Source organism: Thamnophis sirtalis, unplaced genomic scaffold (assembly GCF_051295495.1).
Source record: "Thamnophis sirtalis isolate CommonGarterSnake01/CBP01778 unplaced genomic scaffold, rThaSir2_p1.2 scaffold_2, whole genome shotgun sequence".
In the NCBI taxonomy this organism is placed as follows: domain Eukaryota; kingdom Metazoa; phylum Chordata; class Lepidosauria; order Squamata; family Natricidae; genus Thamnophis; species Thamnophis sirtalis.
This window is the reverse complement of record NW_028261382.1, coordinates 97,428,830-97,454,154: the sequence shown is the minus strand read 5'-3', so window position 1 is coordinate 97,454,154 and position 25,325 is coordinate 97,428,830. Positions and strand designations below refer to the sequence as shown.

General features: G+C 51.1%; 3 protein-coding genes across 4 annotated transcripts; 1 reads left to right on the top strand and 2 right to left on the bottom strand.

Moving 5' to 3' along the window:
• Positions 1–485: 485 nt before the first annotated feature.
• On the bottom strand, positions 486–13,607 carry UBE4A (ubiquitination factor E4A). 2 transcript variants are annotated; one of them, XM_014055847.2, is made up of 19 exons: positions 13,288–13,607; positions 12,319–12,495; positions 11,451–11,563; positions 10,885–11,037; positions 10,638–10,797; positions 10,328–10,530; positions 9,906–10,097; positions 8,636–8,969; positions 8,370–8,496; positions 7,349–7,656; positions 6,672–6,804; positions 6,070–6,257; positions 5,578–5,678; positions 5,362–5,475; positions 4,447–4,621; positions 4,189–4,369; positions 2,747–2,894; positions 2,049–2,206; positions 486–940 (listed from the first exon to the last, which is right to left on the bottom strand). In XM_014055847.2, exons 1-19 carry the CDS (start codon positions 13,412–13,414, stop codon positions 820–822), a joined length of 3,213 nt encoding a protein of 1,070 aa, XP_013911322.2. In that variant the 5' UTR covers positions 13,415–13,607; the 3' UTR covers positions 486–819. The 2 variants fall into 2 exon arrangements, with proteins under 2 accessions (XP_013911322.2, XP_013911323.2); XM_014055848.2 differs by having other exon boundaries at positions 12,319–12,492.
• Positions 13,608–14,487: 880 nt separating this feature from the next.
• Positions 14,488–19,851, top strand: LOC106540657 (T-cell surface glycoprotein CD3 gamma chain). The gene is made up of 6 exons (XM_014055849.2): positions 14,488–14,721; positions 15,634–15,669; positions 17,218–17,415; positions 18,160–18,291; positions 18,481–18,524; positions 19,381–19,851. Exons 1-6 carry the CDS (start codon positions 14,667–14,669, stop codon positions 19,444–19,446), a joined length of 531 nt encoding a protein of 176 aa, XP_013911324.2. The 5' UTR covers positions 14,488–14,666; the 3' UTR covers positions 19,447–19,851.
• Positions 19,852–20,455: 604 nt separating this feature from the next.
• CD3E (CD3 epsilon subunit of T-cell receptor complex) lies at positions 20,456–25,163 on the bottom strand. Its single transcript, XM_014055851.2, has 6 exons — positions 24,994–25,163; positions 23,615–23,641; positions 22,725–22,931; positions 22,349–22,507; positions 21,991–22,037; positions 20,456–21,040 (listed from the first exon to the last, which is right to left on the bottom strand). Exons 1-6 carry the CDS (start codon positions 25,043–25,045, stop codon positions 20,984–20,986), a joined length of 549 nt encoding a protein of 182 aa, XP_013911326.2. The 5' UTR covers positions 25,046–25,163; the 3' UTR covers positions 20,456–20,983.
• Between the last annotated feature and the right edge of the window lie 162 nt (positions 25,164–25,325).

Genomic DNA, 25,325 nt, shown 5'->3' with positions numbered 1-25,325 from the left:
AGGGCCGCTCCTCCTCCCCCTCCCCTTCGGAGGCTGGGCAGGCCGGGCCCGCGCGGTGGTTTCCGAAGGCGCGCAGGCTCCCCGCGGTCTTCTCCTTTGGGCGACGCTCAGGCTGAAAGCGTAAGGAGGAAGCGACGGCCGGAGCCCTCCTGAAAAGAGATGAAGAGGCACCGCGGCCGCTTGGGACAGGCAACACTTTTATTGGTCTAAAGGGAGCTAACATACCACGTACACAAGGTGTACATCTCTCATGCGGCAGGCACTGTATGAAAGCAGGCAAGGATCGCAGGGCACCTGCACGACGACCGTCTCTCCACGGTGTTCTCCCAAAATGTAGCTACTGGAAGCAGGTGTGATAAGGAAGGCTCATGGAAGCTGCTTGACCTCATCCTGCCCACGGTGGTTCTCCCACAGTCCTCCCACTTCTTCTTCTTATCATCAATGCTGGTTGCTCCTTGTTTGTCAGAGTGAGCCACAAATCACCATGCTACCACAATGGCTTTATGCCGGGATTGAGTAAATACAGCTTTTCTTCTGAAACATAAAAGGGAAAGTCCAGCCCAGTTTCTGGGGCAACAGCTAAAGAGAAACCAACGGGGTGAGGGATTCTTATGAAAACAATGTAGGAGACAAACTAAACTGTCAAGGGATGAGGCTTCCAGGAGATCTTAAATATACGGAACCACAGAAAAGTGCAGAGGAGCCTAAGGAAGCTTAATCCTCGTCATTGTGGAAAAACTGAGAAGGAGGGGCCGTCAAAACCAGTCCTGGGTTCACTGAGAGAGGCAGTGGGGGGGAAACGGCATTCTGTTGGAAGAGTCACAGCCCTTTCTCTTTCTTTCTGTCTGCCAGCCATTGTTGAATCCTCTCCTTCAGTTCAGTATTTGGCTTGATCTGGTCCATGGTGAGAGGGCTGCGGTTGAAAGGATCTGTCTGATCGCTGCAGAAAGGAAGCAGGGAGAGGATGACAGTAAAAACCAGGCTGTTGACTAGAAAACAAAAGATAATGCCGCTAATTTCAGTAAACACACAAAGTAGAACATATATTGAAAAATTAAGCATTTCCCATGGAATAAGGAGAAAAAACTTGCAATCTTCCAGCCAAGCCCAGGGTTGCTTTGAGTCTGATCCCGGAGTTCTTATCAACTGTTCTTACTGACCCAACATGCCTGTCTAACCTCTATCTGGTTTCTGGTAGCAGTGGGAATCTGCTTTCTGCAGCTTACACCAGTAAAATGCAAAACTACAAAAAATATAACAATAGTAAAAATGAAAAAAAAAAAAACCCCAAGTACAGCGCTGTGAATAAAAGATGGCAGGGAGGAAGCAGGATGTGTGGTGAGGGGGGCTGTTAGTCTAATAGCCACCCACTGTATGTTCCCCCCCCCCCCCCATTGGGTCTCCAGGCCAATACGCAGAGCCAGGTCTTTAGGCTCTTACAGGGCAGGAAGCGGCTCTTTGAGCAGGGCTCCTAAGTCCCAAAGAACTCCTAAGTTGCAAACTGGATCTGAGCGGGACAGTGCAACCCCCTCCAGGACTAAGATGTCAAAAGACCCCAACCTTGAAGCTCCAGGCACCCAAGCCACGCTTGACAAATGCCAAGTTGAGTATCATCAGCACACCTCAACCCATGGTGATGGATGACCACACCCAGCAGCTTCATGCAGATGTTAAGCAGTAGCTGAGAGGGTACCGAGCCCTGTGGCAGGCCGCAAGAGAACAGTTGAGGCTGGATCTTTCTCTCCCTATCAGCACCATTTGGGACCAGCTTGGAGAAAGGAGTCAAGCCAATGCAGAACTGAACTGCAAGCCTCAGACCTCACGGCTGGCCCAAAAGGTGGCTGTGGTTGATATGCCTTACACCCAATCAGTATGGGTGTGAAAGAGTGGAACTGACCAGTGGATGCAGGGACAAATCTGGGAGTCAACACCACTAGCATCCTACAAGGAAATGAGTGATAATGTCTAACTCTAAAAGACGTTCACTCTTCCCTAGAAGGAAACCAGGCAGAATTCCATTTTCTCCTGCCTTTCCGCCTTCTAAATACCTCAAGAGGTGCCGAGCGATTGTTGCCCTGTCCACTGTGACCCGAGAGGAAGGCAGCAGCACCGGGTCTGTCATTAAGGTGCTCATGATGGGGTCCAGAAATTCATCACAGGCGTCAGCGTAGGTCTCTTCTTCCTGCTGCTGGCGATCTGCTAGAGACTGAAGAAACAAATCCAGGAATCAGCAGAGGGGCCCTGCCCGGCTACCCTGCAGGGTTAAATCCCTGTGGACAAACTCAAGACAAGCCCCAGAATTTATAGGAGCTATACTGCTAGAAAAATGTGGCCTACGATTTCGAGGGGTCACCTTTACCCTGGAAACCGAACCAGGGCAGAGGTAAGAGGCCAAGCACAGCCCTTCTTTGGCTCTTTGATTCCATGGAAGCACAACTAATAGAGAGTTGCTTTCTAGTGTCTCGCTGAATCTTGGAAATTTGACTGCATTCATCCACATTGTAATAAATTCAGTTCTCAGCTACAGAGAGGAATGTAAGTCCCGATGAACTCTATTTTTCACCTGTCTCTTTAGACTTTTAAACATCCTGCAACTATTATAAGAACGTTGAAAGTCAAAATTCTGCTCCCAGGAGATTAAAGCCAAATGTTACTCAGTACAAACACAGGATGCACTGAAGGTTTTCAACATATAATAGAGACACAGATTTTTGGGAAGGGGAGATTGACAACTTTCCCATCTCACCTTAATTTGCTCTGCCAGGTTGCTAAATGCTACAATCATGTTGCCAGGCTTATTAATTTTCTTCAAAACTCGGACCGTCTGAGCAAAAAGAGTTGGGGAATATGATCGCCCATCCTTAGGCACTGTGACACAAAAGTTCGCTTCATCGCTGAAACAGAGAAGAGGGCTAAAAGTGGATGCTGAGGCCCCATGCAAGCAAACCTCTTTTCCCTTTGGCACTCCCGGTCATTTCAGCTTTCCTATGCTGGTTCCTCTCTTGCACTTCCACAGCCTTTTATTAGGTGAGATCAAAAGCCCTGTTCAGACTTTGCAATATATTGGCAAGTGGAGCATGATGGGAAATAGCTTCAGCCTATTTGCACTATAATTTATCCTGTTCAGAAGGAACTCTTTCGTAAGGTCTCTTGGTGGTGAGCATCTTTCCACAATGTAACCAACTGTAAATCTTACGGGGGGCCTCATCCAAATTTGATCTGCCCGAACAGACCCCACAGCCTTTTCCTTCAGGGTTCACCTTCTTACCCTTCACCAGCACTTGGACCAAAGAAATTGGACAGCTCTCCCCCTTAGCACATAGAATATCTGGGTCTACAGGACACCTTTCTCTAGTTAGTTTAAACTGACTCAGCTGAGCGCAGCCATTGTATTGGCATGTTGTGTGTATCAGCCCTCAGGTTAAATTTATAAGATGATTTGCTTGGGCATATCAAATCCCGTGAACACAGCTTTTGTGTTTTGTTAATCTGGTTTATGCATGAGCCAGCAAGAATGGCATTCATAGGAGAGAGACCAGCCTAGCCAAAGTTCCATACTTTCCTGGGTATAATGTACAATAAAGCCTGGCCCACTGTGCAAATTCTTGACCCAGGATAGGAAGCCCACACCTCCATCCTGTGTATTGCAGCCAAGATTCAGAGCATTGCCTTGGACTGATGCACACAAGATCAAGGGCATTCTCCACAGTACAGCCCCATTTCTCTTGCAATTGCACGTAGATCCAATGAAGATGATTACAAAGTGGAAAAGCAATGAAAGTTCACCAGGCATAACCAGCCATTTTGTCCCTTTTTTCAAGAATGTTTTCTGCGCAATGTACTATCTGGAGAGTCCCAAGCCTCCTCCCATACTTGTCACATTCCGGACAGCATGATATGAAAGGGGTGTCTCCTGTTCTTCCTCACTGGCAGAATTTGTGGGACTGGAATGGGCTACTGGTATTCATAAACAATGAGATGTTCTCCAGTGGTTGTCCACTGGCTTTGAGGAGCTAAATCCTTAATCTGATCAGATCATCTGAGGAGGACCTCTGGTGGCTTTCTGGCTGCTCTTCCACAAGAAATATTTCAACATCCACTAAAATTCTGGATGCATAAGGCAAAGCCCTCTAATCCTCTTCCCAAGAAGCACTCCGATGGACATTTCCTTTCCAGCATGCAACTTACCTCAGGTTTAGATATATTGTACAAATGTCAGAAACCAGTTGTTGGGGCTTGAAGTCAAATTCACTGAAGTCCTTGACCTTCAAGGCCCCCATTTTGGGGCCTACCAGGTGTTGGAGGAAGTAATTGAGCATGGAGATAATGCGTTCCGCCAGGAAAGGGTGCACAAAGAGAGATTTGATCTCTGCAATGAAAAGGAGGCTCGGTCAGTAGTTCTGCTCCCTTCAGCATTCCATGCCAGGAAGAACACAGGGCCTTTACCTGAGGTCAGGAAGGCCAAGGTCCCAATGGTCTCATTGGACATGATGTTGTGGAAGCGAGCCAACTGCCCGAACATTTGCAGGCTGGCTTCCTTCTCACGCCGCACTTCTGCAGACAGGCTGTCCCACTCGCCCCGGTCCTTCTCTATTTGCTGGATCTTGATCTTGCTGAGGTACTGCAGAGAAATTTGAAATGGGCATCAGGAAGGAAAAAAGGATCTTGGATGCCAGAATCACACCCTTGCTCACGCAGCCATTTTCAGAAGTTCCTTTTGCCTTGGAGATTCACAGATTTATTCAAGAGCAAAGAGTTTTGTATACAAGGCCTTCTGATTTTGCCCAGAATAGCAACCCTGCCAGAAAGATTGGACTGAGGTAGAGTGACTAGCTCCAGCTCACCCAGTGAGCTTCCGGAACTGAGGAAGATTACAACATCTTAACTGCTACATTAAAACATTCCACAAAACACATAGAAATGGGGGAACGGGAACTGGACCAATCGGATCTTGTTCCTGGAATGAAGCATGGTGCAGGAGGTTCAGTATGGCAACCCCTTTCTTGTGGACTTGGAGCAGAGAGAATGACTCTTACAAAGTTGGCGAACTGGAGATCCAGAAGCCAAGGGCAAAGACTCCAGACCTCAACCTCTCAGAAAAACTCCCCGAGGAGTAGGAGCTCTGCAACTGAAGCCTTCTGTTCATCTCCTCAGCTGGTGAAGGGAGAGCAATTTCTCAAGGCAGAAAATGTCCCTTGAAATTGCCAGCTTCTCCCCTTCTCAGCTGGCTCTGTGTTGCATTAAAGGCATCAAAATTGGCTTTAACGAATCACTCTTACACAAAAAAAGAACCGTCTTAGAGAGTTTGGCAGTCACAGTATTTACCCGCTTTCTACCTCCACCCCTCAAATAGTGCTTCACCTGTATTGCTTCATCCAACAAGAAAATGGCATCATTCATAAGCAGGTTCAGGAAGCGCAAGAAGAGCGGGGGGGCCATGGCCTCAAGGTTCTCGGCGGCATAATCAGCCAGTGCCTGCAGAGTGCCAAGAGATGGAGAGCAGGGGGGGGGCATGTTACACACTCTTCTTCTTCTTCTTCTCCTAGCCCATAGAATTCACAAACCCCAGGTCCTTACCTTTATGCTCGCCCGGTACGAATCAGTGCCCCACATATACCGGAGGATAGGGTACATGGGCCTACGATAATTAAACTTCTGCTCAAATTGATGGGGATCCCCTGCACAGGAGAAGGCCCATAATGATTGCAGGATCTGGAGATACTGATCCAGATTTTATGCTCTGAGACTCTTGTAGAAATAAACTGCATGCCGCAAAAGGAGAATGGAGAGTGGAGGATCAGCACTTCCCTCCCTCCACCCCCAAAAGGCAGCAGGGGAAGAGGTGGCTTGGACCAGAGTGGAATGCAAATCTCAAGCTGTGGAAGAAAAGGCCTTTTCCTCTCACTCTGCCAACAGCAGGGCCATTCCCAAAATTAGCAAATCTGCTTTCAGATCCAGCAAAGCGGATTCACCAAGATTCATGGCACTTTGCTCAAGGGACTGCGCTAGGAGGGAGGAACCGAGGGAATGAGGGAACCCCCCCCCTCTCCCAGTCCTCCCCTCCCTTACCTGTAAATTCAATGTCCACAAAAACCTTAATTAGAGCCTCAGCAAGGTAGGCAGCATGCTGATAGGCGCAGAAGACTCTCTTGCGATGGAAGACGCTCGAGACAAGAGGCGTCTGGGCCTGATCCAGGTGGGGCATCACAGCCTCCAGTACTTCAGCCAGTTTGGCTCTCAAATGTGGGTTCTTCATTCTGCCAGGAGGAGTGGGGGGAAACCTCCAAATTCTATCAAATTTCTGCCCCCACCCCGACCCCTAGGATTCTCCTGAGTTTGGCAGCAGCAAGGGACTCAGGTGTCCTCCCGACAGACAAGCGTTAGGTTGCTCACAATGGGTTGTCATCGCAGGGTAGCATCTGCTTCCCACCACACCTCAATACTTCTGTTACACGGCTCCCCCCTCCCGTATGTGGGCCGAGGTGTTCACGGAACTGAACAGTCAAAACCAAGCCCACCAAATTCATTCGCTTGAAGACTCAGGAAAAACTCCGTCTGAGGTTTACTGAGTTTATCAGGGTCACATTTTTCCTTCCTGAGGCTAGGCTGCTGTTCCCTGGCAACCACCACGCTGCTTGACTACAGAGTGGGCCTTCCAAAGAAGCTTTTACCTGTCCACATCCCCTGTGAAGACCGTCACAAAATGAAGCACGTGCTCCAGGGAGTCAGCTGAAGGTTCCAGAAGATCATCAGCAAAGCGGCGCAGGAAAATGAAGAAATCACCTAAGTTGTCAGCAAAGAATTCTGCAAATGCAAATGCCCAAGTGAACTCTAACGCTGAGCACGTACGGCCACCAGCCCCGCGCTTACTTCTTCCCTGTGAACGCAGGCATTGGGGGGGGGGGGGGGCAGTGGCTTCCAGGGGCCACCGAGGTGGCATTACAGGCATTACAAATCTCCTTGGAAGCAGGAGAGGGCTTATTAACATCTAAGAAGAAACCAAGCCAGACGTAATTGTAAAGCGCCCAGAGTCTCTCCCTTGAGTTAGGCAACTATATAAATGGAAATTTAAATGAAGAAACAAACATTTCAAGACAAATGCTACTAGCTGGAATTTCCAAAAGGAAAAATATTCCTAACAACATACACTTGTGCAAACGTGCACATTTAGCGAGGGAGGGAAGGGCTGCTTGTGGATGTACCATTTTACGATTCTACTTCAACATTAGGATGGTGTTACAAGCCAGCCAGGCAATGAGCCAAAGGACTGTAGGGTGCTGTCAGGTATCAGGCTCCATCCTGGCACTGCTCAAACCCACTTCTAAAGGATAAATATCCGGCCGGTCACCTGGGACATAGGCCAGTGTACTATTCTTCACTTCTGGCAGAGGGAAGGTCAACTCCATCAGCTCCGTCCCTTGGTTTCCGATGGACAGCTGGACCAGGAGGACAGCCATGGACACCTGCAGGTTGAGGCAGTTCTTCAGCATCTGAGGCTCTGTCACGGCTGCTTTGGTGGACAGATAGATGGTCATGAGGCGCTCAAACTGCTCCCGGAGGTTGTCAGCTGAGGGGCTGGAGCTCTGCTGAGCTTCCCGCCATGCCACCTGTAGTCGATGTAGGCTCTGGTTGAGTTTGATCATCTGGTCATGCAACCTGTACAGGAAACAGATAAAGCGGCACCACCATCAGAAAAGCTCAAGGGGGCCATTGCAAACTGGGAGGCTATAATGGAAAAGGGTGAACCAGGGAGGCCAGCAGTCAATGCTGAGGTTGGCTGGGACGAGAGCTGCCATACAAGGATTTTTGGCATGATGTGCTCTGGAGAGCCGCCTTCATTGAAGGACCCAGAACAAAAAAAGTTTGAAGAAATCATAATTCACTTTAATTTCCTCTAGTAGACCAAGAAAATTTTTTCCCCGCAAACGTCAACTGGCTTATAATAAATGTGGCCTATAATTAGTTCTTGCTTAATGACCAGTTCCTTAACAACTAGTAAAAATCACCACGCACACAAACTTACTTAGGAATAGGGATAGAAACATTCTCTATTGGCAAAGTGTGACTGGACACATAAGGAATTTGTCTCTGGTGCATAAGCTGTCAGTGTACATACAAACAACAAAGTGGTAAGTCATAGATCATAAAACATACTATCAACAATGCCTTACGACCAAAAATCTGGGCCCAAGTGTGGTTGTTAAGCAAGGACTATACCTACATTTGGGTGCTATTGTGTCAGCAGGAGCCCCCTGTGTCCCCCTAAAAGGCCACTGGAATTTATTAAGATTTTGAGCTACATTCTACCAAAGCCTGAACGTTATCAGCTGTCGTGGAAAAGCCTTCCCACCACGGTGCCTCCTATGTACCTGTGAAATCCTAAGTGGAGGGCGTACTGCGTCAACACCAAGTTCTCCGTCACCAGGTTATAGCTGTCAGCAAATTTTGGCTCCTGTTCAGGTACAGCTGGGATCAAGCAGGTCTCCCTTTCCAAGCCTTAAAGGGAACGGACGGCACTGTCAATATGGATCAGCGAAAGCTCCAGCAAAAGGAAGCCATTCCTCCTGGCACCTTTTATGCTCTCGCCAGCAACGCCCGTCTCTCCTGCTACTGGGAGGGTGGGGGAGGGGCTCACCTTTCACGTGTACATTCTTCACTCTCTGCTCTTCCTCATTCAGTTCCTTCACGGCACAGTAAGTTGGGTCGAATGTCAGAAGTCTGTGAGACCGGGGCTTACAGAAGGGCTGACAGAGCCTGAGGAGAGCAGCTCCCAGGTTCAGGAAGAAGGCATCCGAGGCATACATCTGGAAGAAGATCTCTGGCATCTGGTTGGCCCAGATTTTGGTGCGCCCAGCGTTGGCATGAAGACAGTTTCCCAGCCAGGCCAGGATCTTATGCTTTGTTTGTGGGGAGAGCTGTAGCAGATTCTTCAGCATCTGATGAATCTTCTCGTGGAATTCAGCCATGAACTGTTGTTATGAGAGCAGAGGTCTTAACATCAAGGCACACGCATGGGCTCACTGAGCCTAGAATCACCTAAGACACAGGCAGGCAGTCCTCGACACACACGTTCATTTAGTGACCATTCAAATTTACGGCGGCATCGGAAAAAGTGGCTTATGGCTGTTTTTTCACTCTTAAAATCATGGCAGCTTCCTCACAGCCACAAAATTCAGACGCCTGGCAACTGGCATGGATTTATGACAGCCCCCTTCTGACAAGCAAAGTCAATGGGAAAAACAGATTCACTTAACAACCAGGTTACTAAATTAACAACTGAGTGATTCACTTAACAACTGTGGCATGAAAGGTCATAAAATGGGGCAAAACTCCATTTTATGGAGTTTGACAACTGACTAGATTAGCAACAGAAATGTTGGGCTGAATTGTGAGCGTCAGTTGAGGACAACCTATTCTCTTACACCAAGTCGTTCCTCAGATCCCTTCCCTTCCGGGTTTCAATTATCTCCCCACCCTCCCACCCCAGCAGCCCTAGGGGATCTCATATTCAAAGACACTGGTAGCCACAGATCTGCCTGATCATAGCAACAGCCCTTATATACTCCGTGCTTTCCAGTCCTCTCCGAGCGGTTTGCAGCCAGCCAGCCAGTCAGTCTCCTGCTCTCCAACAATCTGGGCTCCTCTTTTTACCCACCTCGGAAGGATGGAAGGCTGAGTCAACCTTGAGCCGGTGAGACTCAAGCTGCCGAACTGCTGGCAAACGGCAGTCAGCAGAATTAGCCTGCGATGCTGCATTCTAACTACACGACTCTAATCAAACTTGGATAGTATACAGAAAATAACACAGTACACAAAGGAGTGCTTGTCATCAGCGGCCATTTTGCTGCCTCTCAACACACAATCGTGATACACAAGCAAAGCAGGAATGGAACAGAAATATACACCTGGTGGATGTTGGATTCTTGCACCTTGATCTCTTGAGGACTGGATCGAGAGGGGTTCAGAAAGTAGCCGTGGCTTTCTACCACACCAGGTGTCTTCAGAAGACATGAGATGTTCAAGACGGTTCCCAGCAGAGTCTTCTGGTAGAGCTGTCCATTGGCTGGATCTTTTGGCTGAATGTACTCAACAAAAACCTGAACAAAAACCAGAAGTAGACCCAAAGATGCTTCCCCCCCCCCCCTCAAAAGGCAACTGGTCTTTCTTGGTTTTTCCTTTGAAAACATTTCACCACACGCACGCACGCACACACACACAGACACATACAAAGTGAGGTACAGAAAAGTGGCCTTCCTCCCAGGCGAAAGGGTAGAGGCAGCAAGGGATTCTGGCCACCTGGGGGTGAATGAGACAACCAAGGACTCACTTTGGCAATATCCTTTTGCTTAGTGAAATACAGGAGTATATCCAGATAAGAATACAACAGGATCTGGCAAAGGTGTAGCTCCCGAATTCGTCCTGAGATGATGTCGAAGACTGGGACTATAACCTCCTCGAAAGTCCTCACTTCCTCATCCACCGTGAGGCTCTTGATGACCTCCTCCAGAAACTCTGTTACATCTTCAAAGTCTATGGGGGAGAGAAAGGACGAGTATTTTAAAAAGGATATATTTGGAGAGCTGCCACGAGCTGGATTCCATTAGCTTATCCTGGGCTATCAGCCTTGGCCAACTCACGAGCTCCTCTTAGTGATTCGAGCATCAAGTCCACTAGCTGCTCATAGACATTCTGGTTGACATAGATCTCTGGTGTTAGGAAGAGTGTGTAGGTATTGGATACAGTCAGATTTCTGCAACGCACTGCAAAAGGCAACAGGTTCTCGGGCACCTTGGTGATCTAGAAGAACAGAGAGAACAGCTGATTTCTAGCCCCTTCTGTCCCGGCCAGCAAGTGGCTTGGGTGTGATATGGGTTCTTGACCCACCTCCTCCTTTGCCCTCCGGAAGCAAGCGAAGAGATATCGCAGGATGTGCTTCTCTCCTGCATCTCTCTCTGCTGAGAGATTCTGCATGCCAGTTGAAGTCATGTGGATCAAGTGATTGCCAGGTTCGGGGAGCAGTAATCGGGTAAAGAGGGCCTGGGGAAACATATCAATCCAGAATATAATTGCTCCCTCCCAACATTTGGAGAAAGAGCCTAGACCTCATTCCCATCCAATTTTTTTATAGAGCGACATTATGTATAAACAGCCAGGACTTTTAAATGCTTCTCCAAATCTAGCTGATTATCACAGATAAGAAGCAGACAGTCCATAGAACTCAACAGTTTCATATAAGATGAAATTGACTTGTTCAAGGAAAAGTAAGTATAAAGTATAAAGCAAATCAAGCAAGTGTCATAACAAATATGCAATGAAACGCCTCTAGGCACATGGCATCCTGGCTTGGGGAAGCATCTTTTCCTGGCATAGGCACAGGGAACAATTGGCCTGATGACCAAGACTAGCCTTCTCCCGCAAGCCTCCAATCTGGTGAAGACACCATCAGAGACCTGTTCCACATTTTCCATGTCCAGCCAGTCCTGATCCTCAAGGTCCGTAGCCATTTCCTCCAAGTAGACACACCGTGCAGGAATGCCATTTCCACTCTTCAGATTGGGGTCACCTAGAAGGGGGGAGGGGGAAATCAGTAAAGTAGCAATAGAGAAATCCCCAAAACATTCCATGTTCAGAACCATTTCTCTCAATCAACAACGCTTATTGTCGTATTTTGGCTTCTTGATTTGGCAGATATTAAAACAAGGCATTCTTCAAGATATTGCTCTCACGTGTCTTGAACTACAACTCCCAGACTTCCCAACACATACCAGAGGGCACCAAAATTGAGGCTGCCATGGTTTGTGGCCTAAAGGGAAGAAGTCTCTAGGATCAATGAAATGGCACAGCAAGGCACAAATCTAAAAAACACAGTAAAGGAACCCTTCCATGCCATACCCTACAGACAATTAATTGGAGCAGGAAAATGAAGCAGTGTGGTTGCAAGAAATACCACCAGGTCAATGTTTGGAATTTTCAAGTTAGGTAAAGTTTCTCACACCTGCAATATGCTGACCAGCCCATAAAGATACAGAAATCCACATCGGTAAATTTGGCCTTAACTGCTTGCACAATGGAGAACAAGATTTCCATTCTATATGCATATTTGTTTTTGCCAGGAGAATGTTTACACAGTTCTTTTGGTAAACAGATTTTGTTGTCTTTGGGGCGTCTTAAGTCAGCAGATGTTGTATGATATCAACAATTGTTCTCCAGGAGAGGAGCCTGAATTTGTATTCATGGTTCAAAAACTGCCACCTGGTGGCTCCCTCCACCTTAATACAACTCAGCCTGGATTCTGGCCATTTATGCTTCCACACTCACTGTTATCCAATGTGATCAGGAAGATTCTCTGGATCATGTGGTTGATGTTGAGCTGCTCGCAGAGCTCCTGCTGGGAGCGAAAGGAGCGACTGATCTCAGCCACAGAGTAGTCGCAATCATCCAGACTCTCAGACACACTGTTGTCAGAATCATCTTGGCTGGCAGAGGTTTCCTCTACTAAAGAAGCAGAGCTAGTCAATAAGCAGCGTACCTGGGCCCCAACACCATCTGAGCAGTCTCTCTAAGGCCTGAGCGTCTCTCATCTGGGCTGTCACAGCACCAGAAGCTTCGCCTTAAGGGCACTTTTTTACACAGCAAGTAAGCAAAGTATAGATCATAAAAACATAGTTGCTTCCCATGAAAAAAATGCAGCCTGTACACAAGACTTTTCGTCCCCTGGGAATCCCAGAAGAATCTCGGGACTTCTGAAAAGGAGCCAAGAGGCCACCTAAACAGCTGCTCTTACCAAACCATTCTGCTCTTTTATTGATTTGCCATCTGAGAATCTGGAATTAAACTAGTAAGTAGTTAGCTCTCAGGATTTTAATACCTGCCAGGCAATGCTAGTCTAATTTACGTCTTTAGTATCAATCCGCCAAGTCCATGCATTTCTTTTTCAATTATGTTGCTAACCGTCCTATCATTGGGTTAACATTTCAACTAAGTTGTCTAACTTTGCAGGTAGACGGACCGAGGCTGAGCTACCAGTGACTGAATAGGAAAGGGATTTTGGACAAATAAACAATGATTTGGTGGTAACCCCGCTATATAAACATGGAACGCAGCCACACTTCCAGGTGCAGAAAATAAAGCAAAGGGAAGGGTGAAGCAAGAGAGGGTGTGCAAAGATTTCTTTGGGCGCTTGGAGCCCGCGGGCAAAGGGTTCGAGATAGGCGCTCAGGGCGACCGATCCGGGCGCTCTGCCCCTCCAGCCCGCTCCCCTCCCAGCCGCCCGGCCTCCTCGCTCACCCGCGGGTTCCGTCGGCGTCGACGGCTGCTTCTGGATCTCGGCGAAGTGCCGGGCGTCGGCGACGGAGCTGAAGAGGGCGGCGAAGGGATTCCGGGAGATGCTGTTATTGTTCTCGTGGTCGGTCATTTCCCCGCCGGGCGACCTCCATGGAGAGCCGCGACCCAGAGGACGAGCGACGGCCCGCAGCCCCGGGCGCCCGGGAGCAGAACGGGGGCGACGGGCAGCAGGAGGAAGGCGAGGCCGAGGCTCCGAGGCGCTCCAGCTGGGCGGCCGCGCCACCTTTCAGCGATGAGCTTGGCAACGCGCGACGCCCACAGGCCGCGCTCGACGTCATCAGACAGCGCCGGAAGCGCGCCATAGCGAGACAGACCAACCATAGAGCCAAATCGTGGCTAGAGGGGGCTGCTGCCGCCTGCGCCACCCTCGCCCTACAGAGGATCTGCCGTCCGGCCAGCGGCTTCAGTGCCAGTCGGCAGCGCGATGCAGCAGCCAGCAGCGAGAAAGGCGCTGCCTCCCGCCAGGCCCCTCGGGAGACGGCTCCGAGAGGGTCGCCCGGGGACACGACGAGGGCTCCCGCCGGCTCCTGCTTCCTCCCCGTGCGCCGATCCCAGGGAGGGCGGAGGCGAGCCCAGTGGCTGGAGGTTTCCCGGCACCCCCCCCCCCCCGACCCAGAGGCTCCAAGGGGGCTCGGCGGCCCTTCCACCTCCAGCTTCACGACCAGGCGACCCCTCTGACCTTGGCAACTGTGCAAGGTGTGTGGACTTCGGCTCCCAGAATTCCTCGGCCAGTATGTCAGGCTGGGGAACTCTGGGAGTCGAAGTCCACAGATCTTTACAATGGCCAAGGCTGAGAAACGCTTGTCTGGATCGATGTTTGGAGGCTGAGTGCGGATCCTGTTCTGCACCAGCAGTAGCTGCGGAGTGGCCTGCCTGGGCTGAGCCGCCGGTTTGGGTTGGCTCTGACCCCCTGCCCAACAGGCTTGGCCAAAAGGGAGGAAGTGCCCCCCCACACACACCTGGGGCTTCTTTGTGCGGTGGCTTAGTGGAGAGCTGCTGCTGGGGCAGGGGGGGGGGCTATATTTGCCACTCAGTTCTGCAAAGGTGGGAAGAAAGTCAGTTTCATTTTTTCAGTAGTGTGGTTTCCCTGTAGCATCTCTTGTCACTTTATTTCCTTATGTATAAATGCGTGCACGCGCGCACACACACGCACATAGGACGGAAGAGCCCCCACCCACAGACTTCCTGTTGCAGACTGCCTGCAAAAATCTTCCCTATATCTTCTTGCCCAGTCATTTTTTCCCCTGTTAGAAGACAGTCATCTGCCACCTGTGCTGACAAAAACGGGGACAACATAATATCTGGCTCTCCCATCGACAAGCATGGGAAGCCAGGAACAGTTGCTGTGGGTAACTGCCCTTGCCCTGTTCTTCCAAGGTAGGACTAAATCCAAGGCAGGCACGTTTGAGAGGGTTGTGAACTCGGGCTGGGAGCAGGGGGGTGGGGGTGGGGAGAGAGGGTAGGCAGGCTGCAGAAGAAAGAAGGAGCCGGGCATAGGGAGAAGGCACCAGGACCAGATTGCCATTACCATGTGTTGCTTGCACTCAGCTGTGTTTGTGATTCAGAGCATCTGCTTATACACACAAACACACAGAATCTGAAAGCAGCAAACCCACCTCCTCTTCACACCTGGCCTGCAGCTGGAGGCAGCCAGGCTGACCAGGTGTAGTCAGCCACTTCCCTCTGTCTCGCCAAGCTCCTAAACGAGGAATGGGACATTTATGTTGCAAGCTTTTGGAGGAAAGGCTGGATGCAAATGTAAATCCATCCCATTGAAGAGAGAAAACTCTCAGAGGCAATGATGGAGATATTCCCTTTGGGTGGTTGCCAGATTCCAGGGCCAAAAGATCTGTGAGGGGATCCCGTCTCCCCAGCCTGTGGCAGGTGAGGAAATATTGCTATGCGCCTGTCCTGAACTGCTAGCATTTTGGGAGGAAAAAACTTCTCTCTGTCCATTTTCCTCAGACAGCCTAATATTAAAAACCTCGATCATGATACTCCTTAGTCGCCTGTTTCTGAAATTAAGAAGTCATAGAAATGTTCGCTTGCTCAGGTCAATATTATCCTTTCGGCCGAAGGCTGATCAGTCCTCCATTAACGTTTGCTATTCCCCCTCGGGGTGCCTTTGGCACGGAGTTCAGCCTTTTCACTGCATCTGCAGAGCATACATTCAACTGTTCGATGTTCCTTGGACACCTGGGTGGAGGACTGGTGTGTGGTATTATTGGTGTTTCTTGGTCCCAGTTTATTTTGCTCTGTGTTTCTCAACATGAAATCATTTTCTTTCAGGCATCAGCATAAGTGGAAATGCCGCATCTGGAAAAGGTATGCTTTATCCAGGTTTTCTAAAACCAGAGAGGCAGCTTGGAAGGAGTTCAGATAAGGTGGATTGATACCGTATGTCTGGGGCCAGCCATAGGTTGTGGCCATGCTTTACTGACTATGCCATAATTGCCTGAGTTTGCACAATGTGTGTAGATTGTGATGCACAATCCCAGTCAGTGACTCTTGGTGTGCTTAAATTTTGGCTCTCTTTCATTTGGGGCTGGTTTCTGAATTTTCCAGATCCTGAGTGTTTGAAAAAAGCTTGTTTCTGAAAGAATACTGTATTTTTCGGAGCATAAGACGCACCTTTTTTCCTCAAAAAAGAGGCTGAAAATCTGGGTGCGTCTTACACACTGAATACAGCATTTTTTGCCTCCCGTAGCCCCGCCCCCTTCAACAAAATGGCCGTGCGTAGCTCTTAGGAGGCTTTCAGAGAGCTCCTTGGGGCTGGGGAGAGCAGAAATGAGCAAAAAATGGGCCCTTTTTTGCTGAATTTTGCCCCCAGCCCCCAGGAGCTATGCATGCAATTTTTTTGACAAAAAAATGGACCGTTTTTTGCTCGTTTTTGCGGGGGCCCAGGAGCACTCTGCAAGCCCCCCCTTTTTGAGGGGGAAAATGTGCCCGTTTTAACTGATTGATTAGAATTACATTGATCAAGTGCTGTGCCAGCAGAAACAAAGTCTTAGGTGCTGCACATTCTCAGTGATTTCCTTCTCCCGCACATGGATAAATACACCTGGAAACATTTACCTACCTAGCTACCCTCTCTCCATACCTACCTACTGTATTTCTCTCTCCCTCTCTCTCTTGCTCCCTCCCTCCCTCTATCTACCTACCTACCTACGCTCTCTCTCCCTACCTATCTACTGCATTTCTCTCTCCCCCTCTTTATCCCTCTATCTACCTACCTACTTTTTTAAAAAAAATTCTCTTCAAAACTTTGGTGCATCTTATACTGCGAAAAATACAGTATTTGGAAAGAAAGGGATTTTCCTGGCTGGCTAGAAGCTTATCAAGAGTCATTCCCGGATGGGAGGGCAAAGGGCCTTAAACAAGATTTGGGAGGAAGTCTCAGCAGTTACTCAGCAGGAGCATCGGCTGAGCAAAGGTGTTACAGGAGGAAGGCAAGATCCCCGAGAGAAGCAAAGCGGACAGGCTGTTTGGGAGAGAAGCAGCTGCAAAGACTTGGCCCAAGGGGCTGATAGCGGGTTCCTGGATTTGCAGAGGACTGGTGTACTTTCAGTAGTCAACACACACACACGCACAGACACACACACCACCACCACCACCACCACCACTGATTCCTGAACGCTGGATAGGGATAAAGAAGCAGACCCTTGCTCAGCAGCAACTACTGGCTGAGAACTAGGAATAAGCAGAAGGGCTGGTTTCCCTTAACCAATGATGAAGCCATGACGCTTTTGCTGAACGAATGCCAGTTGCCTGAAACACTTGTTACCTAGTTTGTTTGGCCCCTTGGACCTTGGAGCTCCTGGTGAGGCTTTGGCTGTGGGGCCTCTGCCCCACCTCCCCCCATTTCTTTTGCAGAAATCACCGTAGAGCAGAAAGGAAAAAATCTGCTCCTGGTATGTGAAGATGGCGACAATGGGACGCTCTGGCTAAAGGACAATCTGGCTCTCACCTACAAAGGCAAGGAGTTGGTTTTGGCTGTGCTGGACGACCCCAGAGGCATCTATGCGTGTAGCAACAGCAGTGAAAGCAGAGCCCTGCAAGTTTTCATCCGGAGTGCGTAAGCCTTCTTTCTCCCCCTTATTTAACGACCTTGCCAGTTGTCCGGTTTCAGCGAGGCAGACTGAAATAAGCCTGCCCTTTGAAGCCGGGGTGGCTCAAGTGAAAGGAATATCTTAGCTCCATCTGGAGCAAAATAAGAAGGATGGGGGAAGCTTCATGGACAAACCTAGACAAAAGAACCTGGGCAGTCTGTCCTCAGCCTGGTCAATCGGCCACTGCTTGCCTCCTCACTTCGTTTGTTTGGTGGGATCTCAGTTTGCTTCTTGGATGATTAAATGAAGTTAAGTCCCCTTCCTATGGAACCAAGCTTTTTCCTCAAGAAGTTGCTTGTCTATTCTTAGATATTAGAAAAAAAGTGGTGTAGATTTTTCTGAAGGTAAACTCTCAAATCCCCACCTCTGTGACTTACACTCCGTGTCCCTGCGCTGAAATGTTTCTGGAGAGGAAATGACGCTCTCTGCTCAAGCTCAGCATTTCTGGGCTCTCTTTCCCAGGACACGGGTCATCTTTCTGGCAAGCCCTGGGAAAGCCTGGGGCGGCCCCTGGGATGGGCAGATCAGGGACTGCAGCTGGGCCTCCCCTTCTCTGCCCAGGGACCTGGCAATGGCTTCTGAGGGGTGTGAGGGTTGCTTGTGGCAGTTCTGCCATAGAAGAACACCTGCTCTGCTTGAGTGAGGCCTGTGTAGACGCCACGTGGGGGGATGCAGAACGTATCTTCACCGTTTTCTTTCACCACAGTGTGCCAGAACTGCATCCATCTGGACTTCGCCACGATTCTGGGGATTTCAGCAGCCAGCCTCATCACCACAATCTTCCTGGCTATCGCTGTGTACCACATAGCCGTGGAAGAGCATGGCCAGCCCGCCCAAGGTGAGGAGGTGGCAGGAAAGGGCAGCTGGGTGACTGGAGGTTTTCTCCAAAAGGAAAGACCACCTTATTTACAGCTCAGGTGCTTCACCCCCCCCCCCCATTTCTTGCATGCTTCAGAGATTCCCCCCCCCCCCCCCGCTCTCTTGGTTTCTTCCTTGTGGACTCAGTCTTCCTATTTTGATCCTGCAGCTTCTGATAAGCAGTGCCTGTTGGCCAATGACCAGCTGTACCAGGTGAGAGCTTCCTTTTGACTTTCCCCTTCTGTGTCAGATCAGAGACTGGCCAATTCATCCCACAGAAAGCGGGAAACCTACCAGAGGATTGTGTGAATATTAGGCCATCTGCATATCCTAGCAGAGTGGAGATGGGGCGGAGCTAGATTCAGGGAGGAGCTAGATTCAGGGAGGAGCTAGATTCAGGGAGGAGCTAGATTCAGGGAGGAGCTAGATTCAGGGAGGAGCTAGATTCAGGGAGGAGCACACCTGTGCCCAACTGTTGAGTAAAAGTAGCTGCCCCCATGGTCGCTGATGGGATGGCTTTGAGAAAGGATCTGCCAACCTCTGGGTCATTTCCAGAATCCCAGCCCCACGGAGGATCCCCGGGCAGGGACGGCTGCCCCAGGAACGGCAGATTCTGTCAAACCTCTTCCAGACCTATTAAGATGTTTGGCAACACCCTGAACCACGAGCTCCAGTCACAGCGTGGCTTTGCCTGCTGGGCAAATGCTGGGTTTCACTTGCTGATGGCAGCAATGTTAAAGAAGCCGTGGTTTACAATTCTGCCATTTCAGGGGTGCAGTTGGCCCTCCTGGGGCCATGGCACTGATTTCCCTGGCACACATCATGCCCTCCCGGCCAACGGGGGGAGAGAGCAACTACACCAGAGGACGCAGGGCTGTGTGGGGCAGCTGAATGGCCCCTCCGAACTGCAGGGGAAGGAGCTACGTGGGGGACTGGCGAGTCAGTGTGGCCCCTTGGCCAGGCCAAACTTCCCCAGACCCTCCTCACCCGCTGCCGGCTCTTGGCCCCCAAGGTGGAAGAAGCGCGCTGTGCCCACAGAGGCCCTAAGGGTTGGTGTTCTTCCTTCCAGCCTCTCCAGGGGCGCAACGACAGGCCCTACAGCCACATTGGCATTGCCAAGCCTCGCCGCCGATGAAACCCTTCTCCAGCGCATTCGAGTTCCGCTTCCTGTGCTCAGTCCCCGAGGGACGTCCATTGCGTCAGCCGAGGTGGGGGATTGGGGGGGCCCCCTGCCTGTGTCTGCCTTCTGCTCCAGGGCCCGGGAGAGCCGCCGAGGCCTGCCAGAGCTGCCAGAGCTGCCGGATTCCATTTTCTCTTTGTTGGACTGAAAGGTGTCGGCTTTTGGGGGAGGATGAATGCATTCAGGGTGCAATGCTGGGGATGTGGTGGCCAATCAGAATCATTAAGAATCTCTTCTCTGGGCCACACAAGTGGGCCGGTTCATCTTCCATTCTCCCCGTTGCGGCTGAAAGTGGGTCCCTGCTGTTGCTCCCCTCTGCGTCCCGCCTCCCCCCCAATAAAAGACCTTGCTTACAACTTCCTCTCTAGCGTGGTTCATGGATCAAAGGGCCACGATGAAGTGGGAGTGCAAATGCCACGGAGTCAGCCATTTGCACAAGTGTGCAGCCGCCACTGGGTGGTGACTCATAGGCAGCAGAGTCTCGTTTGCGCTGGATGGTGGTCGGTGCCTTTCTTGAAATGCAGCTGTGTTTGCGTGTGACCACATCCTGTGGAAAGAGCGCATCCGCTGAGGGAGGCCGCTCCTACGTGGGGCCCCAACTTTTCCTCCCCACTGCAACGGCCACATTTTGTGCAGCTGAAGCCTCAGTGAGAGGCTGCCTCTCCCGATCAGCGATGGGTTCCTTTGGCTGGTTCTCAAAGCGGGAAGGGAGGGCCACATCCTCTGGGTCTTAGAGCTATGGTGGGGCTATCTGGCTCCTCCCCTACCACCTTGGTTCTGCCTCCCCTCCTACTGGGGCACTGCTGGTGGGTGGGAAAGCAGAGAGGACCTGGGCTTTAGTGTCTGTCACCCCTGTACCTCCTCTTTTCTCTCTGCCCCCTCCTTCCCCAAGCCCCCCCCGCCCCCCAAGTCTTTTTCCAGTCATGCCCGTATCCGAGAAGAAAGACACAGGAGTCGCCTCCTCTGGGGTGAATGGAGCAAAGCTTTACTAGGATTCCTCGCGAGCACAAGCACAACAAATGTAAAAGCAGGCTGCCTTTTCATCATGGGCTGCCCTGCCAGGGCAAGTGGGCAGCACAAATTGACCACCCGGGCATGCCATCTCGGGCGCTCTAGGGGAGACTGGCCACCCTGGGCACCCCCAGCCGGAAGAGCAGAGCTGCCAGATGGGACGGGAGCCATGGAGCTTGCATGCACTTGGGGCAGCAGTGCTGTGGCTGAGTGACCCCACATGAGGGAAGAGGCGTCTATGGTGCCGCTTTCTTGCCCAGGTGAGACCTGCAGTCTGAGAAGCCCTCTGGGCATCCCGGGGCTCTCCGCTCCACCTGAGATGAGGCTCTCCAGGCCACTCGATTTTCCAGCTGCAAAACTCAGCGCAAAGGGAGTTCCCCCACCAGGAATGTCAGTGCGAAGAGGAGAAGGAAGTGACAGGCACTTCTGGGGACTCTCGCGGCCAGCCGGGACATCTTGCCATGGCAAGCGAGGCAGCATCTCAGAAAGCCTGGGGCGCCAGGCCAGCATAAACCTCCCCTTGGCCCTTCCGGATCGGCTGTGGGAATAGAAAATGTCTTTGGCAAACCTGGTCTTGCTTTCTGGGACACCGGCTGTGCATGTTCAAGAGGGGCATTTAGCAAAGTGAGGACCTCACTCGGCTGCATGTAATTCCGATGCTCTTCTCTCTCAATTGTGTTTGCATAATACAAATCAGGGAACTGTGGCTCCCCCATCTTCACTGGAGCCAACTGGTAGCCAACCTGGTCCCTACCGCCCACTAGTGGGGGTTCCAGCTGTCATGGTGGGCAGTAGGGGTTTTGTCCATACTGAAGCCCTTTCCTTTTTTTAAAATTTAATTGACTTTTTTAAAAAAATTCATAGCATTATTTAAAAACATTTTCATTAGGTTTTCATAAAATCACCATGACTGTGGAACCGGTGGGCGGTTAGAAAATTTTACTACTAACAGAGATACAAAAGTGAGCGGTGGGCATAAAAAGGTTGGCTCCCCCCTGCACCAGAGTTTAAAGCCATGTTCGGTTCCTTTTATATTTGGGGGAATCTCAAAGAAGGTGTGTGGGATGTGGGTGGAATGTTAGTTCAGTCTGATATTCTGAATCAATCAAGATTCACAATGTGGCTTCCAATTTGGCTATTAGGTTTTAAAAATTAATTCAGAAAAGCAAATAGATTCAGTCAGAGATTCACTCAAATCATCTTTGAACTAAATCTCCCGGTTGAAATTTTGCTCCGCCTTGCCAAAGTGGGGGGAAAGTCATTTTGAGGCATTGCCTGTTCCCTGATGAAATTCACTAAATCTGGATCCTAACCTCAGGAAAGAGACCTCAGCAGAGAAGGGGGGGAGGGAGGGAGGGAGGAGCTGTGGGGCCCCCCCACCCTCTGCACGCCTGTCTCCTCCCTTCCCCTCTGGCCCTCAGCCTCCAATGCCTGAGATGCTGCCTAGCGTGAACTCCCCCCCCCCCCCATGTTCAGTTCAGGTCTTACCTCATAATCTGGATTTGGGACAGGCGGGGGATGGTCTGCTTGCTGTCCTGGAAAAGCAAAGTGCAAAGTTCCTTCCCTCTGCCATTCTCCGGCTCAGCGCTTCTCACACACACACACACACAGACAGCCCTTTTCTCCTGCTCTGGTCGCCAAATCATCTGTCCCCATTGTTGCCGTCAGCGTCCTTGGAGTCTTCCTCCACTGCGGGAGGGGAGTGGGGAGTGCCAGAGGACTCAACTGAGGGCAGCCCACCCCTCACCCCTCGGACTCCTCCGGCCCGCAAAGCCCAGTGCTTAAAATCTGGCCTGCGGTTGGGGTGGGGGGGTGGGGGGGTGGGGGAGGAGAGAGAGGCACTCACCCTGCAGCCGCTGCCTTCGTGGGGCACCTGGCCTGAAGAGGCCCGGCTGCTTCTGGCTGCAGAAGTAGACCAGGAGCAGGACTCCCAGGGTGAGCAGGAGGTCAGCCACGATGATGCCGGCCCCGAGGCCCAGGCTCAGCTCCACACAGTCCTTGCACCCTGCAGGAAACCCAGAAGCCTCAGCTGGACAGGGAGCTCTGCCCGCCTGGCTTTGGAGGAAGGCTCTGCTCTGCCTGCCTGCCTGCTTGGGACTAGAGGTCTGGGGTGGGATTGGCCCCCCAGGCAGCTCAAACTGCAGAGCAGCCTCCCAGCCCCCCCCCCCGCCTCTTCCCCATCAAGGGCAGAGATGCCCCATCACACCACAGCCGTGACTGACCTTTGATCTTCAGATAAATCCTCCAGGATTTGCTCTTCTTTTCTCCACAGGAAAATTCTTTCCCCCTTTCGATCTCAAGCAGATCGTCTGGGGCAGAGATGTCCAGGATGCGGCTTGTTCCTAGGTCGGATTTCTTGTCCCACCACTCGGATTTCTCTTCTGGGCATGTGAGAAACACCTTCCCCGAAGCGATTTCCACTGTGATTTCTATGGCAAGTGAGAAAGAATCTGCCTGGCAGCTCTGGGTGCAAACGCTGCTGGATAACCCAGCAGGATCTCACTTGGCAGGTTTCCCCTCGGAGAGACCATGGGATCCGCAGCTCCCCATCCCCCCCACCCCCAAATGAACATCTCCCTCCCTTCTTCCCAGCTGAGGCTTGTGGCTTTTTTATTTGCCCCACCTGCGTGTTCGGAGAGGGGTCTGGCCTGCTTCCTGGAAGCGTGACTGTCTTGCTACAGGTGTTGGTCACTGGGAGTTTAAAATGATAACTTACAGTAGTTTAGCTTCGACCAGATGGTGCTATTCTTAAGTCTGCAACCATCTCCAAATGCTTTCCTGGATTGTCATTAACCCGAGGAAATGATGCGGAACACACACCGGCTGCACCGCATGTTCTCAGCAGCCTCCATTTCCCTTCCCTGGGGGAGCCAGAACAGGAGCTGGGCCTATTTGGAGCCTCCCGTTAACCCTGGTGGCAAAGGAAGATGCCTCCTCTTTTCAGCCAACAGTCACAAACCCACCCAGGTAAATGCACCACAGCTGGTTTGGGGCAAAGGTGCCCGGGTCAGTTTCTGATGGCTGCATGGACAGAATGCTCCCTTTCGGACTTGTCTCCAGCCAAACCCCGAAGTCCCAAAGACCCCCCCCTCCCCCCCTCCCCCTCCCTTACCTTTAATCTCTCCTGCCTCAAGGCTGGCTGTGAAAAGAAGAGGGGGAAAACGGTAAAGACTTTGTCACCAGCACATAACTGCCGTTGGGCCCAGAATAAAGCTGCTTAAAAGCCATTTCTTTTATGAAGCCTGAGCAAAGAAGCTGGAGAAGAAGGCGGCCGTAGACCCGGTTGCTCTCCCCAGAGCCCCTGAAACGGAGGGGCTGCCCCATCCAATTGGCGGCCCCCAAGTCAGAGGCTTGTGGCAAATATTCTGAAAAGCTTTCTGGCGCTCCTCCTGGTTGCCACAGCAGCCGTACCCAGGAAAAGGCAGTGGGGAAACGGATGGGCGTTGGTTTTCTTGCCGGGGCCTCTGGTGTTTACACCATGGAACCTTCCAGAAGCTTCCTTTGCAGGGTGCGATGGCTCCTATGCCAAAGTAGGTCCCCCGTGGACCTTTTCGTGAAGAGGAGCGTCTCCTCCCTTGTCTCTGCTCCATAAAGCAGCGAGAGACCCTCCCTCCCACCCAATGGGGCTTCTGCCTCCCTTGATCCCTTCGCCAGGGCCCTTCTGAGGAAAGGGACCCCCTTAGCTGGCAAGAGAGGGGCTCTCCTCTCCTCCACAACTCCGCCTTATAGCACACAGCACCCTGGGATCTGCCCCAGGCACCCAGAGATTTCAGGTAGTCTTTGAGTTACAACCATTTGTTTAACAACTGTTTGAAGTTATGACGGGGCTGGCTGAAAACAGTTATTTACAACCAGTCCTCGCACTTATGACCCCCACAGCATCCTCACAATTACACGATTGTCGTTTAAAACTTTCCCAGAGGGCTTCAACAAGTAAAGTCAAGGGGGGAAACTGGATTTGCTTAACAATTGCATGATTTGTTTCACGACTGCAGCCAAAAAGGTCATAAAATTCAATGTGAGTCACTTAGTGACCGTTTTGCTTAGCAACAAAAGTTCTAGTCCGAATTGTGACTGAGGATTACCTGCATTAGGGGGAGGGGAGAAAATGATTGACCACCCGGTCTGAAAAACAAAATTTGGGTGGAAAACGTTTAGATGGGAAATAATTTGTAATTTCTAGAAAATATTCTCCTTTGCCCAACACATCGAGAGCTAACTGCAGGGAATCTCTTCTAGGGGATCTGGTCCTTCAGGCCAATCCGTTGCCTGGAAGTGGAGACAGGCGTCCTGGGGAGCAGACGTGGGGCCTGAAGTTTTGGGAAAGGCCGCCGTGCGCACAAACAGGGCCGCTGCCTCCCTTACAACCTGTAGCTGGGCCCCCAGGGGAACTTGATCCGCAGGACCAGAAGCCAGGCGGAATGGTTGCTGGAAGGAGAAGCAGCCCAGATGGGGCCCCAGGCCAGCCCTCCTTGGAGAAGTGGCACTCACCTGTGTGGAACAGGAGGAGCACCAAGGCGCCCAAATGGAGCGCCAGAGGCATCTTCCTGCCCTCCGCGGCTTCCCCGCTGGTGCTTTGAGGGGTCTCCCAGGCGAGTCTGCTGCGTCTCTCTTCAGGAGGGCTCAGGGAACAGAGCTGAGCAGTCGGTAAAGAAAGAGAAAGAGCCTTGCCAGGAAGTGGCAGCTCCAGCAAAGCAGGAGGAGCGAGCCACCGAGGCTCAGTGAAGGCACGGATGGAGCTGGGGCCGCTCAGCCGCACCCCCTGCAGGAGGTTTCAATTGGGAACTCGGGGGGCTCTTCCAGCAATATGGAAGAAGCAGTCA

Coding starts and splice junctions, on each gene's coding strand:
- UBE4A (XM_014055847.2), bottom strand. CDS start 13,414: ATGACCGACCACGAGAACAATAACAGCATCTCCCGGAATCCCTTCGCC. Junction 11,038..11,450: donor ACATGGAAAATGTGGAACAG/GTCTCTGATGGT, acceptor ATGTTTCCCCAG/GCCCTCTTTACCCGATTACT. Junction 10,798..10,884: donor TCCGGAGGGCAAAGGAGGAG/GTGGGTCAAGAA, acceptor CTGTTCTTCTAG/ATCACCAAGGTGCCCGAGAA.
- LOC106540657 (XM_014055849.2), top strand. CDS start 14,667: ATGGGAAGCCAGGAACAGTTGCTGTGGGTAACTGCCCTTGCCCTGTTC. Junction 14,722..15,633: donor CCTTGCCCTGTTCTTCCAAG/GTAGGACTAAAT, acceptor ATTTTCTTTCAG/GCATCAGCATAAGTGGAAAT. Junction 15,670..17,217: donor AAATGCCGCATCTGGAAAAG/GTATGCTTTATC, acceptor TTTCTTTTGCAG/AAATCACCGTAGAGCAGAAA.
- CD3E (XM_014055851.2), bottom strand. CDS start 25,045: ATGCCTCTGGCGCTCCATTTGGGCGCCTTGGTGCTCCTCCTGTTCCAC. Junction 22,508..22,724: donor GATTTATCTGAAGATCAAAG/GTCAGTCACGGC, acceptor GGTTTCCTGCAG/GGTGCAAGGACTGTGTGGAG. Junction 21,041..21,990: donor TCCCAAATCCAGATTATGAG/GTAAGACCTGAA, acceptor CTATTCCCACAG/CCGATCCGGAAGGGCCAAGG.